Source organism: Anarhichas minor, unplaced genomic scaffold (assembly GCF_050575085.1).
Source record: "Anarhichas minor isolate MPS153535 unplaced genomic scaffold, ASM5057508v1 ptg000010l, whole genome shotgun sequence".
Classification (NCBI taxonomy): domain Eukaryota; kingdom Metazoa; phylum Chordata; class Actinopteri; order Perciformes; family Anarhichadidae; genus Anarhichas; species Anarhichas minor.
The window spans coordinates 5,199,397-5,217,441 of record NW_027466456.1 but is presented as its reverse complement, the minus strand read 5'-3'; the positions used below and the strand labels follow the sequence as shown (position 1 = coordinate 5,217,441).

General features: G+C 43.4%; 1 protein-coding gene across 4 annotated transcripts; it reads left to right on the top strand.

Annotated features, from left to right (window-relative positions):
* The first annotated feature begins 727 nt into the window (after window positions 1-727).
* On the top strand, window positions 728-16,075 carry ssbp3b (single stranded DNA binding protein 3b). Of its 4 annotated transcripts, XM_076087745.1 has the most exons (18): window positions 728-915; window positions 1,622-1,694; window positions 1,842-1,903; window positions 2,005-2,089; window positions 9,766-9,855; window positions 10,960-11,034; window positions 11,253-11,315; window positions 11,470-11,533; window positions 11,976-12,049; window positions 12,224-12,288; window positions 12,383-12,431; window positions 12,780-12,815; window positions 12,936-12,990; window positions 13,081-13,145; window positions 14,064-14,142; window positions 14,271-14,299; window positions 14,391-14,492; window positions 14,721-16,075. In XM_076087745.1, the coding sequence occupies exons 1-18, from the start codon at window positions 860-862 to the stop codon at window positions 14,748-14,750; spliced, it is 1,152 nt and encodes a 383-aa protein (XP_075943860.1). In that variant the 5' UTR covers window positions 728-859; the 3' UTR covers window positions 14,751-16,075. The 4 variants fall into 4 exon arrangements, with proteins under 4 accessions (XP_075943860.1, XP_075943861.1, XP_075943862.1 ...); XM_076087746.1 differs by lacking the exon at window positions 10,960-11,034 and having other exon boundaries at window positions 729-915; XM_076087747.1 differs by lacking the exons at window positions 728-915; window positions 1,622-1,694; window positions 1,842-1,903; ... (1 more) ...; window positions 9,766-9,855; window positions 10,960-11,034 and adding an exon at window positions 10,109-10,217.
* Window positions 16,076-18,045: the final 1,970 nt, after the last annotated feature.

The window sequence follows — 18,045 nt, the reverse complement described above, 5'->3', positions numbered from 1 at the left end:
GGCTTCAATAGGCCTAAGTATGAACTTTTCAAAAGTTAAACACTTGAGATTTTCTTTATAAGACGAACCAACAATGATATCTTGCAAAACTAATATCTTAAATGCCTTTTGTTATGTAAGACAAAAACAATTATTCTATTCCAATACATCACAATTTCTGGTTATAAAGAAGCAAACCAAATTGTCTTTCCTATTCGTTGCTGTTAGTTAATACACTTAAAAGCCTATAAAATATAGAAATATACCCTTTTTTGATGTGGAGCTATTGACTGAATTTATCTAATACAATTAATACTGTTGGCTAACTAATTACTATGGAGGGTCAAACGAAATATAAACTCTGCGGTTTACCTCAAATCAGCTGGTAAAAAAACCAGAAAACTTTTACAGGGTTCCAGATTTTGGAGATCATATATTATAACTTTATATTATAAATATTTATTAGATGATATACTCTCCTATACATCAATTTATTTTATTGTAGAATGTCATTTTGGTAAATTATCATACTAGTTCATTAACACTGAATGGGTAAGAAATCAACAGTGGAACTATTAAATAATCTTCATTTAATTACCTCGATATCATAAAGCTGTAAAAGCTCGACATCAACGTCGAAACAGCAAATTGAAAGCACGTCGAGGCAGACCTTAAGAGGAGACCGAGCTCTCATTGGCTGCCGGCTGCGTCAGTCAAGCGCTGGCCCCGCCTCTTCCCCCACACGGACCAGGCTCGGTTGAGTCGTCGGGTTTGAGGAGGAGTGCGGTTGGAGTGTAAGAGGGTCGCGGCCGCGATGATCTGACAGATGAAATAGCGACAAAAAAAGACAGAGAAGGCGGTCGTCCTCCCACACAAAACAATGTTCCCCAAAGGCAAAGGCACCCCGGTGCCGTCGGACGGCCAAGCACGAGAAAAGTAAGCTCGGAAACGTTTAATATTGTGTGTTTTGTGCCCCGTAAGTTGCTCTCTGTTGTTCGCTGGACGGACTAGCAAAGAGGCGATTTCCTCCTAACCGAGAATTGAATTGAATGAACCGCCTTGTCTGCTCGCCATTCCTCCTCTGAGCTCTCTTTTTTAATTATTTTCTGTCTTTTCACACCTCTACTTAACGATTCCGAGTTCAGTTTGGTTGTGTTATAACCGGTCGGTTGTCTCATAATTTTTTTTGCGGTTTATTCAGTCGCGAGAAAACAATAACATCGTCTCGCTACACAGTACATTGTTTTCTCTGTTGCGCTTCGGATAGGCTCCGTTTTATTTCCCATCAGCCCCTGGATATTGTACCTTAGCTAATACACCGCAGGCTGGTGGTGTGTTTTTAACGTTTCACAACACGATGTTAAATTACACTGCTTGCTTTATCACTTTCTTGTAATCTTCTCTTTGTAGTGAGTCGTCCCCAGGTCTCGGCTTGGTTACACGGTCCCCCCATTTACATTTTTTTTGGGCATAGGCTATTTGGCAGCCATTGTTCAGAGGGCCTGTGCCCGACTCTAGTCACTCACTGTGGCCGTTGAAGAAGATTGAATCTCCTGTTTTGACGTTTATTTTTTTTTGCCAGTTGGCGATATTTTGTTAAATGAAACCTAACATTCGTTTTTTTTCTTCTTCTCCCACACAGGTTGGCTTTGTACGTCTACGAGTATTTGTTGCACATAGGAGCACAGAAGTCTGCACAGACCTTTTTATCAGAGGTATGTGACATTTTGGGGGAAAGTTCAACTATACTATATGTCCTTTTTTAAAAAAATATTTCTAAATACATTTACATAAATGTTTTGCACAATATATTAAAATGAATTGACACACATGGATAATGATTGAAATCCCCCTTGTGCTAGATCCGATGGGAGAAAAACATAACACTTGGAGAACCCCCTGGATTCCTACATTCCTGGTGGTGGTAAGTGATAATATTCCCGTCTCCCTGTTAACACGTCCAGAGTTTTTATTATAATTTTTTTTTTTTGTTGTTGTTTGCTTCACGACCCGTCTCGTCCACAGTGTATTCTGGGACTTGTATTGTGCTGCACCGGAGAGGAGGGAGACATGTGACCACTCCAGCGAAGCGAAAGCCTTCCATGATTACGTGAGTAGTTCTTACATGGGAACTGTTGCACACGCTGCCTCTGTCTTCTGATAAAGAAGACAACAAGTCCGCTCTCAAGGCTAAGAAGTGGTGTAAATAATGTGCCTTCCGACCTGGGTTTTGCAATGAGTCGGAGCTATCGGAGCAAAGTGCTCACAATCTCTGTTTGTCAACACCAAATCTCCCATATTCCCCTTCAAGAGTGATGCTTCTTCAGGTTATTGTGATTCCTTTTTAGCTCGAAGAATGATTATGATTCACCCAAAAGTCGTGTGCCCACTGCACCTTTTGTAGCTCTATTTAACTACCTAATTTAATTTGGGGAAAGTATCTTCTTTTTTTTTTTCTTCTCCTGAATTTACGATCGGTCATCTTGCCCTGTCGGTGGGTCGAACGATGCGTCCAACAGTGAGCTTTTATAGGCTTCTGGGGAAATGATGCTTATGTCAGCATGTCCTGAGGCAGACCTGTCGAGCTTCTTATCCACGCTGCGCTCAAGCTCCCTGCCTCAGCTGTGAAGACCAGAGAGACATTTCTGTGTGTTCTGCATAACTTCTGAGAGCTCTGTACACACACACACACACACACACACACACACACACACACACAAACACAGGGTTCCCATGTGCCCTGGGGGGGAAAAAAGCCCAGAAAAACAGTTGACAAATTTTCCAATCATTGAAAACACAAATGTCCTGGAAAATCTTTATCTGACAATAAATCAGGGCTCTACAAAAGCGGAAAACATTGCCATCTGAAAGTGCTACGTTATGTTCAGGGACATATTAACGTTCAAATGGTAGTTTATGGAGGAGAGTGTTTTGAATGGGCTCCTCTTGGTTATGTTGTAGAAACGCTGTGAAGTCACGTCACATGGTAGCACATCCAGGACATTACATAACGTCGCTTTCTTCCCACCTTGTTTTTAAACTGTTAAATTAGTTAGCATGTAGCAATGGTTTCAGATGCGTGTTGGGCGTTGTTGAGAGAGTTGGTTAGTACTGAATGGGAACCCAATTGTATATGAGCCAAATACTGGCTAACGGTACTTTATTTTTTACTTTGCTAGCATTGTCTCTTCAAAAGCAAAGCTGAGTTGTTCAGCTAAAAATGGAGCATAACATGAAATGTTTAGGTTTTGTAGCATTAGCTCACAGTGGATGTGATTAACCTTGTTAAAGACTCCATTTAACATTAAAAGTAAAGTATGCTGTGGTAAGAGTCAGCGGCAGTAGACAAAATATTAGACTACTGTTTGTGTTTTTGGTGCTCGGACTATTCAGTTAAAAAAGCATACAGTCTCAATATCGCTCAGGACAAGTGCATCACTCAGTAGCGCATTGCTCCGCTTATGATATTTGCATGGTATGGGTGTTTTTGCATCATGATAATTATGCCGTTTTAGAGAAAGTGCTGCATTGTTTCCAGCTTTGAGTCAGCATTAAAAAAAAAAAAGCCCCATGAGGATCAGAGACGGTGGGAACTGCTGGTCGGTGGCTGCTGTTGCGGTTCCTTGTGTTTCATCATGTAGCTGACGTAAATTCGATTTTTTTAAAAAGTGCTATATCAGCACGGCCAAGGAGAGACATCAGGGGTTAAGGAGTCCTCTCCGGATGAACGGTACACAGTTTGTAGGTGGGGTCGGTGATGTGTGAAGACAGGAAGGGGTTAAAGCGGAGATGTTGGTCCTGCTCTGGCAGATAGGGTTGTCAGGGTAACAGGCCTCCTGATCCGGCAGGTGACCTGTGAGCAGAGAGAGGCTACAGCGTCGCTCCTTTATAATAACCACATTCCGTATTATTCTAACGCGTACAGATACATTTTGTTTGAAACCAGCCTTAATTCACAAAGCCCACTTCACTGTGATCGATTGCAACATCTTCCTGGGTCGGATGGTCTTGTATTGCGTGAACAATCTTAAATTTCAGAACAGCTACATCTCTTTTTGGGGAAGGTAAACGTATACTAATATTAACAACCGAACTGATTGTTCTTATATTATTTTTGCAGTTTCTCCTCGAAAAAAGAGATTTCCAACAGCACATAATAGGATGTCAAGATTGCAGCTTGTGGTTCCACGGAGACAATTTTCATAACATGGAAAACATTAAGCAAATGAGAGGGAGCAGTGGATCGTCAGTCTGAAGCAGTGCGCTCTGGGAGTTTTGTGTGCGGTCGGCTCTCCCCGACATCTTGTGGTTGCCCTTCGCTCTGATGTTCGTTCTCCTCATGTTCGTGTGTGGATGTTGGGAGTCAGGCAAGTGTGTGTGTGTGTGTGTGGACAGTACTAGTTGTTGGACCCTGTGTCTTTGTCTAGGTGTGGGGGAGGTGATGGCTGCTCTTTTTAGCCGGCGGGGCTCGTAAAACCCCCGGCATATTCACACAGGGGCCTGACGGATGCTCCCAGAGGGGCCCCAGTTTGATTGATGGCTGTCACGGAGCTGAGGGGCAGATTGGGGGGGGGGAAAGGGGAGTGGCAACATGGCATATGCCCAGCATCCACCTCCACCAAGGAGCTGAGGGAATGAACAGAGGAAGGAGAGAGAGAGAGAGAGAGAGAGAGAGAGAGAGAGAGAGAGAGAGAGAGAGAGAGAGAGAGAGAGAGAGAGAGAGAGAGAGAGAGAGAGAGAGAGAGAGAGAGAGAGAGAGAGAGAGAGAGAGAGAGAGAGAGAGAGAGAGAGAGAGAGAGAGAGAGAGAGAGAGAGAGAGAGAGAGAGAGAAAAAAAAAAGAGCATCAGTCAGGATTCAGAGAGGGGTTTATGGTGTTGATTGATGGTTAAACATTTACAAGCTAAACATAGGGGCTGGTTTCTTTTTGAGCGGCGGTTCCAGTGGAAGAAGTGAGGCTGTTAAGAGCACGCAAGGTCAGGAGGCGACATTTGGGTGGTCTGTGCTGCAGCCCAACCACCCAGAACCCAAATCCATTCTCCTTCATCCCTTTTTTACATCTCACGTTTTCTTCTCGTCTCTCTGAGTATACCGTTGTTTTGTTTTGTCATGGTTGCCTCAGTCAACCTCTCGGTCATCCTCACCCTGCGCTCCCTTTCCTTCTCTCCCCCTCTGTATTACTCCCCCCCCCTCTCCTCTCTCTCTCCCTTTTGTTTTTGTAAAGAGCGCACAAGCACATCCGCTGTCGCTCTGGCCTTTTGTAACCTCCTTCAAGTGATTCGAGAATTCAAGGGGAAATTTGTTTGGCTGGGATTGCTTGTGTGCTCGTGAACTACACACAAATGTACACGCTGAATCATGTTAGGGGGGAGGGGGGAGGGTAGTCTGTCTTTTTTAAAAGAGGTCCCCTGGGAAGTCGTATGGAAGGCCCCCAGACAAGCGCCTCATAGCCCGGGGCAGGGCTGAGACATCTGCCCCTTTCCTGTAGCAGATAGCCAGCGGACAGACGGGGCTCGCTTCGAAAAAGGAAAAGCAGCATCAGGCTATTCAGGACAGTCAAGCAAGCACAGCTGTGGGCTTTAGTTAGACACGATGAAGGTTTAACATAACAGTGCACGTTGCTTTTCAGTTTCTATGTTTACATTGTTTTATGACTCATTACCTTAAATACAGCTTTGTTTCACTAAGTTTCTTTGAAGGCCTCATTCCAGGAACGGGCTACTTAAGGGAAGTGGAACGAAACAAGTCGCTGTTTCGCCGTAAAGGGACCAGACAATTTGGCTCTATGACCATACACCACTCTACTATGAAACGGTAGACGCTGTAGATCAACCGTTATCTATAATGAACTCCTTCCTCCCGTTGCACCGAGAATGTTTTCTTTGGTTGAACACAGAACACACTTTCCTTCAGATGAAGAATTTACTACCGATCTCCCGTAGGAGCGGCAATTTATAGGCTATTCAAATGCAATCAGAAGGAGGATGAATATCTTTAGAGATGAGCTGCAATTAATGCATTCATTGAGAATAATAACGCAGCTTAATGTCACGGGGAATTTACTTGGAACATAGAACGGTGAAGGTTAGTTACAGGCCCCTAATATAGAGGATACACTCCCTTCTATACTAATAAGAGGGATCAAATCCTCTCAGGCTTATGCTGGCATGGTTGTGAGGAGCCTTTTCACATGCTGGTAGTTGTCTTCCTATATGTATGTGCTTTAATCTATTTGATATTATTGATAGCCAGTCTACACAAGTAATATTTAAGTTTTGGAGTTTGGAGAATATTTGTCCTAACTCTTTGTCTTTCCACGGTTTTCCTCATGCCCTCCTCTCTTTGTACTATCACCAGGTCATTGTTTGATTCATAATATTTACCCCTGGTCTTATTGCATTGTCCCTGACTGTATGATCTCAGTGCTTTTAGTTCCATGAAGCAGTATGGAATCGTCTAAAATAGTGATAACAATGAGCCTGTAGCTCTAGCTGGTATCCCGCCCAACGTGTTTCGCAGAGTTCTGATTGGTTATCCTCACAAACGGTACTTTCATTTGACTTCAAAGCGGGCAAGTATGCCCATCACTGCTGTTAAATAGATCATTTCCAGCTATCATAGTAATAATTACACTTCATGTGCTTCTAAGATGCTTTTGCTGCCGTTTTGATTTAATGAATCGTGAAGAAAGGTCCTTGTAAAAACTAGCGTAGTATTTACAGAGAGCCCTTTGTGTTGGTGAACCTGTCGGGCCATGCTGGTTAGACGCAGTAATTGCTGGGTGAACCCTTGCAAGTCGGTAACAGTCGGGCAGGACGGGATCTTAACTTCAGTCTTGTTTGTCTTGCATGTGGATGACTTGTCTTGGCAGTTCAATTCTTGCAAAACAGGTAATGTGTTGTATAAGCAGATGATTTGGTAATATTTGACTTCACGCACTGCTGGTCTTAACAGTTAAGTGTATACTTTGAATATGGTGCTGACTTTGACATCAGATTAAATGCAAACATATATATATATATATATATTTAATGATTTGGTGTTAAGAGGGTGGAAATACTTTTAAATATCTTGGTCAGATGATTGAGATACTATATATATTTCCTGTATATCTTCAGTCTATGGTTGCTAGTCATGTGATCGACATGAATGTACCTTCATGTCAGGCATAGATAAGAAATCTAGAGAATAAATATGTGCAGATTGGATCATGTGGGAAACGGTATAATTGTTGCGTCGGTAAATCATAATGAAAGCTGCACATTTTGACAAATCTGTTGCATCATTTGGCCTTAAGATAATACATACGTGTGTATGTATGCACGTTTATTTCAATCCATGTGTTCTGTGTGTTTGCATCTTTTATCTGAAATACAGTTTGTTTTATCAATTACAGTTACAAGTGTAACCTGCAGATACACCAAACATACAGGTCTAGTGTTGCCTTTGAGGTGACAAATTAAAAACTTTAAGAAGTGCAAACTCTCTGAGGTAGCACGACTTCTTGTGTCTTTGGTAAATAGCATCTCAAACCATCCAGGTCACCAAACATACACACGCTGCTCACACCTTAGTGGGAAGTGTTGTGGTTTTCTAGGTATTTGAGCTATTTTAAAGGTTTTTGTTGTGACTTTTGTATCGGTGAAAATTAAGTTAACTTTGAATCTTAATTCAAATGTTTTCATACACAGATTTAGCAAAATGAGTCTGCAGATCAACTATAAATCTGCAGAAGATGTCTCCTCCCACACGGTTATAAGAGTATATTTCAGTAAAGAAACGGTGTTGACGGGCTGTGTCCGTGTCCCTGTGGTGGTGGTGAGCTGATGAGATGTGACTTCTCTCTGTGGCCTCACTTCTCTCCCTGCTGAGGTATTTCACAGTGACCCTGCAGTGGCTGCCTGAGCAGATATAATTAGGGAAGGAGCAGTCAATACCAGGGAGTGTGTTGGCTATTGACCAGTGATGTCTGTAGCTCAGGACTGTGTGTGTGTGTGTGTGTGTGTGTGTGTGTGTGTGTGCACATCCATCGTTGTAATGCTCATTGCTTGTTTGCGTACACCTACACTATATCAAGACTGAGCTACGCATTAAGAAATGAGACTGGAGGAGCTTCTCTTGTTCTGAAGCGCTTCTTTGGAAGCTAAGCCCACACAGCCCGGAGACATTAGCCCGTCTCGGATTGCCTCGGCTACGAGGGAAGAACAACTCCGTCAATTAGCAGCGTGTGACCGAAGCAAATGGCACATTAGCGAATTAGAGGCTGCGGTTTGAGCAGGATATCGGCCCAGCGAGCCCCTGCTGTGTAGCAGCACTTTGGAGCCACTGACTCATTGAATCCCACTGATATCCTGGATCAACCGAGTACAAAGGCCTCATTAACCCATTAACACCGCTTCCATACAGTCCACCCACAAATGATGGGGGGCTACAGGATCCATGTTGAATCCATTTCTTTCTCTTTTTCCGATTAGTTGGCAGTGCGTTGAATTATGTTTAAACAAAAATAACATGGAATGTAATCTTAATTTAATTCCCAAGTCTGGACAAGGATCACATAACACACAACAACCCTTTCAGATTGACGGCCAAACTTATTGAGCCGAACCTCGTTTCCTTCCGTCTTGCGCCCTTTCACACACGTAGTGCCGGAATGGATGGGGGGGGGGGGGGGGTGGAGTCCAGCAGATGGCGGTGATGCATTACTTATGGATGTTAACCGCCATAAAAGTGAACAGAAGAAGAAGAAGAAGGGGCAAGACTAAATATATGGCCCAATCCCAATGTCCCCCCTAAGGCCTCAAACCCTGAACCCTCAAGGATTTACTGACGTCAGCTGTTCGATGGTTGAGTGTGAGAGACTGAGGGCTTGAAAAGGTATAAATACGAACGGGACAGTGTGGGTATTTATTTTATACTTTGTATTCCCTGATTTGAACGTCTTCCAGGCTCTTTCCTCACAAGATGAGAGGTCATTTCAAATACTATATTTACTCAGCTTCAATGATAAAAATTGAATATTGATGAATAAATAAATATCCTCTGATTTCATGTTTTTTTTGTTCCATCTTTAACTCTTAATGTTTCTGAGTACATTTAATATTCCAGGGTGAACACACCTGTGTCGTCCTCTTTGTTTACTTTTTTTTTTTTTTTTTTTTACGTCGCCATGCTTCCGCTGGTTACCCCGTGTTAAATGTCACATCGCATTGAATTGTGGGTAATTCCCTTGGGCAAAGTCTGCATCCTATGCTGACTTACGGAAAGGGTTCATAAAGGGCTCAAAATGTCTGCGAGAGAGCCCTCAGACACTCGGTGGTTTGACAGTGGGACAGTCCTAAACCCTCAGGGACTTTACGGGAAAGCACTGACATCCATGCTGAACTGTAAAATCAGTTGTGGACTAAAATGGATCATCAGCAGAGTCTTGTGATCGGTTTGGTCGTCCCGTGTGAGTCAGACGGACGTGACCGTTTAAGCGCAACGTTTCTACTTTCATTCACAACACAGCTGCACCAGCAGAAGTGTTACTAGGTCTTGAGATGGGAAAGTGGCGTTACAGATTTCCCTGAACAGCGATCCTCTGCTCCCACCGGCACATGACCCCCGTGTAGGAATGAACGTTTCAGTGATGGACTGCGTGTGTGAACGGGACCTTTTTTTAGAATATTCGATGTGCCAAGAACCTCGGTCATGAAGGGATTAAATAGATTTCCAGCAATAACATTTCAAGATCCATGCGTGTACTGAGAATATTTTCTATCTTCCTTTTTCTTTTCTTTTCTTAGAGTGCAGCAGCAGCCCCCAGTCCTGTGATGGGAGGGATGCCCCCTGGTGAGGGCATGCCAGGAGGACCCATGCCACCCGGCTTTTTCCAGGTCAGCGAATTTACCACACTGATACCGTCTGTCACCGTTAGGAACACTCCTACATCGACTGCAAAATTGTCATAAATTGGTATCCTGTGGACGGACAAATCATTCTAATGAACTGATCGTTTTCCTGGCGGCACGTCTGCAGGAGCCCGCTTTGTAAAAGGCTGTCAGGGTTTTTGTGTGTCTCATGAAGCTGTATGTCTCCACATCGGTGCGTCTACGCTGCTTTTAGTCTTTTTGTTTTGCCCCGCAGTGCTCAGTGAACTTGTAGTAAACATCGTAGACGTCCTGTCTGCCTGGGCTCCTCCGGCGCTGTAAACGGGCAGGCGTGGCCTGGCCATTTTCCCTAATGGAGAAATCGAAAGGTGCAGCACCTCCCTGAAAAATCAATATCTTATGAGGATTAACTGTTGGCAGGCAACTGTATGGAAGCGGCTCTAAGAGGTGACATGAAATTGCAATGTTGCTCTGATATCCACCAGCTTATTATGTACTAGAAGGCACAAAGTCGTGATCACGTTAATATCAGGAAAGACGTTTTTGACATTGATACATGAGAGCGCGCACACACACACTCATACTTTCCATATCAGAAACCATTGGAGGGGGCTCAATTAGACCTCGCTCTCGCTCTCTCTCTCTCTCTGTGTGTCAGATCAGCGACACAGTGCCGGTGTTTTGTGTTGTTATAGAGCTAATTGCATAGAGCTTAATTGACACTGTTAATTCAGGGAAATTAGCACTGATGACATGCTGCATGCAGCAGGCTTCTTGATGACTTGACTGACGGGCAAAAGAGCACACACCCACTCCATCTCGCTGTCTCCTTTCCCTCATTCAAGGCGAAACCATTTGCTTGCTCTGCTCAGTCTCTCTTTTACTGTGTGGTTGGTACATGGAATCTTATTTCTGTACCTTTTGTTTTTGCCGCCACACTTTGGTTCTTGCGCTCCAACTGTCCACTGCGCCGTGGTAACGCTGCCCCTCTCTCTGCCCCTCTTCTGTCACTTCTGTTTCTTGCTCCCTCTTTCTCTCTTCATCTCATCCTCTCTTCTCTCCCTCCTCTTGTCTTCCTTCTTGCCTCTCTTAATTTGTGCAACGCCACAGGGTCCTGCTGGTCCCCAGGGCTCTCCTCACCCTCAGGCTCCTCCCCCTAACAGTATGATGGGACCTCACAGTCAGGTAACACTCCCTCTCCCTCTTTCTCTCTCTTTTTTTTCTGTCTGCGGTCGTTTGGGAACGCGTGTTCTCAGTGCTGATGCTTCATGCTTTGGCATCCGTCTCAGCTTAATGCTCTATGCTGCTTTTCAATATTCACACACACAGAGAAATTATTTAGTTCTACATTTTGAGAGGTGTTTGAATTTAAATCTCAAGGAGCATTGTTGTTTCTGTTGTAGTCCTTCATGTCGCCTCGCTTCGCTGGAGGCCCAAGAGGTCCCCCGATCAGGATGTCCAACCAGGTAGAGCTTTCACACAGACACACACACACACACACACACACACACACACACACACACACACACACACACACACACACACACACCATGGATGCAGAATACACAATACATATTTAACAGTTTAATTGACTCTTTGTGTTTTTTCCATCCCCGGCAGCCACCAGGCGGAGGACCGGGTCCTCATCCCATGCTGCCCAACATGGACCCAACACGGCCACAAGGTACTGCGTTCGCATTTCTACTAAGACCAAACCTAGATCCCATATCCATCTAGGCTCCAAGTCCTAACTTCAGATCCTCAAGCCTCCCGTCGCTAGTTGTCCCTGAAGGCTGGTGACTGAGGTGATCGGGCTTTTGCCATCAGGACCCCGCGGCTCAGGAATTATCTTCCTGAGGAGATTAGACTGCCAACAAATTACCTGTTTTTAAATTATTGCTTATTACTTATTTTTCTAAGAGAGCCTTTTTGATGCCTGATTTGCAGCAACCTTTTTGTTGTTTGTTTTTATCATTGTAACTCTATTGTGTATGGATATTAATGTTTTTGTTGTTTTATTCTCAGATATGTTTTGAGGCACTTTTCTAATATCGTCTAGAAATTGCTGCAGTAGAGAAGTTATTTCCTGTTTTATTGCTTCATATAGATTTCCTTTTTCCCTCCAGGCCATCCTAACTTGGGGCCAATGCAGAGAATGAGCGGCCCTCGAGGCATGGGGCCTATGGGGCCCGGCCCTCAGGTAGGCTGTTGTACTAAACATAGAATAATATCACCACTGCCTTGATGACCCCAGTCAGTCGTCTATACCAGACTGGTTTACCAAAGTTATTTTGATGGTTTCGGTGGTTTGCATGGATTTTCTTCTCATACTTCACTCTGTTTTAAAATCTTTTTATTTTTGTTTGTCTCTCAGAACTTTGGTGGCGGGATGAGGCCTCCACACAACACCATGGGCCCCGGTATGCCAGGAGTGAACATGTGAGCCTTTTAAAAGTGTAAATCCATTCTTTCACATGTCCTTCAACCTTAATGCATTAAATATCTAAAATCTATTTATTCATTTACCATCTAGGGGCCCAGGGACTGGTCGGCCATGGCCCAATCCCAACAATGCCAACTCTGTGAGTACCAATGCGCACACACACACACACACACACACACACACACACACACACACACACACACACACACACACACACACACACACATATATATATATACCCCCAACAGAACAATGCTGGTTCAGATTGCAGTCAGATTTCCTCTCAGAGCTGCAGAGGTGTAACGTGCTCCACGGGTCCAGACTGGGATGTAACTGTAGTATTGTGTGTCACGGTTTCCACAGACAGTTGGACAGACCGCCGTAATGGTATTAGGACGATCAAATGATGAATGATGACATTTTGAGGTATCGAAAGGGTTTGCACTCACCCATTTCTGGTCTGTAATGTTTGTGTGTTTGGTTTCAGATGCCTTACTCATCACCCTCTCCTGGTGCATACGGGGTGAGAGCACATCCTGCCATCTTAACTTACACATACTATATGAAAATATCATTAAAAATGTTTTTACATGAAAATGTTCTTTCTTTTCTTCGTTTCTATCTTTTGACCTATTCTCCGTAGGGTGCATCTGGAGGTGGGGGGCCCCCAGGAACTCCCATCATGCCCAGCCCTGCAGGTTAGTGCTTCGTTGACCTCAGCTGTTACTCACTCCCCTTTTTCATGAACTATCCAGTACCACTTATATGTATGATTGCACCTGTTACAGACTCAAACAACTCTGGTGACAATTTGTACACCATGATCAACACTGGACCCGGCAACCGAAATAACGTAAGTTCTGTTTCATCGTTCAAGTGTGGATTTGGTAGTAGAAGTACAATCGGCGCACTTTCTAGACAATCATTGTTGTATCCCACTAACGACTGAATTGCTTCTATTCCTCTCTTTTGCACCAAGCCCACCACCCATCCTGTATCAAGCGATTGATCTGGTCTATACAGCCATGTTGCTGTGAAAATACATTTGATCTTTAAGTTAAAAAATGATTCTACATGCGTGTCATCACTGTGAAGTACATACGGGCTTACAGACAGTCTTTGTTTTTTCGTGCTAAATTACTGACATTCTTCGAAGGATGATGAGTTGCTAAACCTGGTTTGAATCTAAATTTCACTCGGTGATGTTCCACATCAGCATATTGCATTATATGATCTAGTCTTGTGTCTTTCTCACAGTTATGTAGGATGTTAGATCTAGCAGCTTTCAGACGGATCAATACACGCATCAACCTGAGCCCCTGCATACCGCTGAAGGAAAAGAAACCACTGGGAAACACTGGACCTCCTCTTCTTTCTTTTAAAAGCTTATTTAAAGTACTACATTTTTATGGTTTATTAAATGGTTTCTTAAGAAAATTCCACTTCCTTGATAACACATAAACGGAGCTGGCCTTTACTAACACACCTTACTAAAGCACATTGGAGTTGGCGCTATCCACCCAGGAATGTATGGAAACTATTTTTATGGACAAAACAAATGCACTTGTTATAGCGTTTCCATCTGTGTGTTATTTGATACGGTCGGCTTCTGTTTCAGTCTCAGTTGGATGTAAAATTCAGTTGAAATAGAGACTGAAGTTCACAGAAGTAGAAATAAGTTGTTGTTTTTTTAAGTCTCTTTTAATTTGGACCTGGTTGGGTGTTGTGGAGACGCTGTTAGTGAGTCCATGCTGTCCTGTTTCCCCTCTAGTTCCCGATGGGCCCCGGCTCTGACGGACCCCTGGGAGCCATGGCTGGGATGGAACCACACCACATGAACGGGTCACTAGGTAACGCGGCGGACAAGAAAAAAAATACACGTACTACCACAACACAGAAATGTTCTGGGTGCATCAAATGATCTTTTCTTGATGGTCACAGAATACAAACATTGTTCTTCATATTGTTTCATTCTCAGGCTCCGGTGATTTGGATGGAATGAACAAGGTAAATATTGTAACCGCGCAGAGAGTTTTTGCATTTAGAGCTTCATCATGACATTTTATTTTTTTAAACGTTGTGAACTCTTTGTTTCCAGAATTCTCCAAACAATTTAAGTGGCATTAGCAATCCTCCCGGGACCCCGAGGGATGACGGGGAGCTCAGTGGAAACTTCCTCCACTCTTTTCAGAGCGAGAACGTGAGTCTCCCTTCTTGCCACTAGTGGAGGCTGTAATAGTACTGAGATGAAGCCAGAGGCAGAGGGCTGGCGACCACACAGAACAGCCACAGTCACGGCATATTAACATCACTGACTACAGTAGCAGCGTGAAGAGCTGGCCGGGCGTCTGACCAAGGAGAGCTTGGGAGGGAAAGTGTGTGTGTGTGTTTTTTTTAATCCTCTCTTCTTCTACCTGTGCCTCCACAGTACTCTCCAACCATGACCATGAGTGTGTGACCTCCCCTCCGCCCCACCCAACATTATTTGCCATCATTCCGAGGATCTGAACTCACGATAGGACACGGCCAAACACATCAGCACCGAATCAGGGACGGGCGCCATTTTGGTTCCACGCTTAACGCCAGAATGCTGATCGGAGAGAGAGAGAAAAATCCAAAATGGCTGGCGACTACTGCTCCTTGCTCAACATGAAGGACAATTTCTCCCATTTATCACGACCCCCAAGTGTGACAAAACCAGCTACTGAAGTGCATACATGACATGTTTTACGTTCTTTGCAGAGCCCCCCCCCCCCCCCCCCCCCATAACCCACTCAACCCTAGAGCGCAGAGGGAGAAAAAAAATGGTTGAACGTTTACCTCTTGTACTTTTTAATTATTGCTTTGTGGTGCAGGAAATGTCTCCGCTTTCGTCCCTTAAAACACTGGAGAGTGTGCATATGCATTGTGAGCTTGGAAATGTCTTTGTCTCGTCCTTTTACTTCTCGCCATGCGTACTGTGTCACAGTTTGACATAGGACTCAAGAATTTGCCTTTTATGAATAACGTACTATCCTACCCAGTGCCCACCCTTCTATTTAAAGAGGTTCGTATAGGGGGAGAGACTTGAAAGATTACGGCTTTCCACGGTATGTAAGTGCTCAGATGCTTCTTGCAATGTCACATTGATCCCGTTCGATCAGTTCCAGTCTCCGGGGCTGTTTTTTGTTTTGTTTTAATTTAAACAGCTGGATCGCTGTCGCGTTCTGTTCGAGGGAAGCCAGACCTGGGCATAAGAAGTGAGTGCATGAATGCTGAGAATCTGTGTACAACATACTACCTAGTGCTGCTCTTCTCTACGTGGACACCTGCTTTAAGATGTGGTGTATATCTCTTTACCTCTCTGTGCTTAACACTCTGTGCGCTCCATCGTCGTAGCCTTCCGTGTTCTCTCCAGTTATGGTTGATTTATGATGAGATGGCTATGAATGAGCGAGCCCCATTTTAATCTCTCATACATATTGGTCGTCCCCTCGCCCCGGCCCCTTCTCGCCCGCCCACACATTTTTTTTTTTTTTTTTTTTTTTTATATTTTGATACGATCTTTGACTACATATATTGCCCCAGTTATTCAGCTAGTCAAAGCTTTCTAAACCCATTCTAGTAGGCATCATTATAAACTTAGCAGCAGTCTTGTAAATGTGATGAGAAGTTTTATTTTTATTTTTTCCTGTGAACATTACGCATTATATACATCTGTCCTATGTTGCCTTTATTTGCTGATATTTTTTTATTTCAAATTGAGGAAAGATTGCTTGTTAATATAATTTTACAATAACTTAACTACATGTGTTGGTTGTTTTTTGTTATATTGTGCCTGAATGTAGATTCATATCGCATCAGATTTTAGGAGTAACAAGAATATGCTACTGAAGCTGTGGACATGACGGGTAATGTTTAATCAACGCTTAAGTTACACATACACAAAGCATTCAGATGATGCATAAAAAGCTATATAGACACCGGAGGGATAGCTCACTGTGTGGGGAAAATACAGATATGTACATATACATATGTATATATACATACATAAGCATAATTGTCCAACAGCCAGCAGCTGACATTACATTCACATCTCTTCTCCTTTGACTGTTGCTGCTGCAGTAACTCCACACTGCAGCCTGTAGCATGCAGGTTGTTTGTGGCTGCAGTGGAGCCCTTATCACAGGTATTGGATGTCTGTGTTGTGATGAGTTCCACCGTTCCATTCCCCTGTAAATGTCTCCGATTGTGTCATTTGAATCATTTAATCCCCCCCAAGAGGAAACTCTCTATTCAATATTTGCTGTAGTCTGCAGCAACCAGACCAACAGGAGGAAATCCTGGAGAGTGAGGGAAACGCTGTGCAGGCCGGGCTGAGCTGCTGGTGACGTGAGACAGGAAGAAGAGGGACGCAGTGTTTCAGTTGAGTAATAGTACGCTTCATTTAATGAGCACTTTTTATACAGGAAAGGAGAGCTCAAAGCCGGTTACACATTTCAACAAGGGCAAATGGACGATAATAAAAAGACAAGAATAATAAAAATGAGCAAATTAGTTAAAAAAACAAACAATAAATGCTGCTACATAATCCAAAAAAGGCTGTCTAGGTCATTTTAATCAAATTACAGTTACGAGGTTTCTACTGTAATGCTGTTAAATTGTGAAACCTTGGAGCATTCATAGACAATAGAAACCCTTATTAATTAATACAGTTTTCAATGCTGATGGTAAACTTAACTGTGGAAAACAAGTGCTTGTAAAAGATGGCACAGGTTCACCTCATGGACACTGTTTTTAATAAGTATAGTGTTTGGATGCACGCATGGCATCAAAGGGTTAAGACTGGGGTCGGGTTGAGTCAGGCTCCTTCACGGTACAGGACAGAGCCACGTGGAGGTTTTTTTTTAGGTAAGCTGGCCTTTTAACTTCCTGTCATTGATTTTAACATACTCAACCAGATGTTCTTGCCCCTGGCATCTCAGTGAGGAAAGGGGTTTATCCCTCAGTAAGTCAAACAGTTAGTGTAATAAGAATTTATATCTAAAAATACAGACTGCTTACGGCTGTAAAAGGGTTAAAAGGAGCGCAATACCACTGTATGAGAAACCTTACCGTTACATCATTTCCACCTGGTGGGCAGTCCAGGCACAAGTGTGAGTGGTGAGTCACCCAACAACCCACTTAACACCGAGCCATAGCAGCCCTGGCTGAGTGGGTTGCCAGGTTGTGTCTCACTATCCAGTCCAAGTAATCCAAATGTGAATGGTCACAGTGGATCTTTAGGGAGATTCATGTCGAAGCTGTCTTTTTTGTTCAGTCAAGATCTATTCATCTCCACCTGCTGGAGAAGGCCGTGGGATACAGCTGAACCTTGAGTTATAATCACAATATATGTGTGTTCCCTGAGTCGAGAAGGAAACTCCATGATCTATTGTTGTGAATATTTGTGTGTTCCTTGGAACTTATTCTCTTTTGCTGCCTTTTCGTCTGTGGTTTGGGTTTTTCTTAAGGTAGAAATAGGCCCTTCTTGCAGCACTTGGCATCTGTAAACCCCTTTTAAAAAAAAAAGCTTCCCTGTACTATGAAAGCTTCTTCACTTTTCTTAGATGATGCATCCGTTGCCTCTTTGTAAAAGTTGGTTGGTCATGATGATAATAATATCTCAATCAAGGCGTCACAAATCAGCAGTAAAGGTGGTACGAACAGTAAATGTCCAGACTCAAGTTTCAGCTTAAACCAATTTAGATTATTACATTAAAGGAAGCTAATAC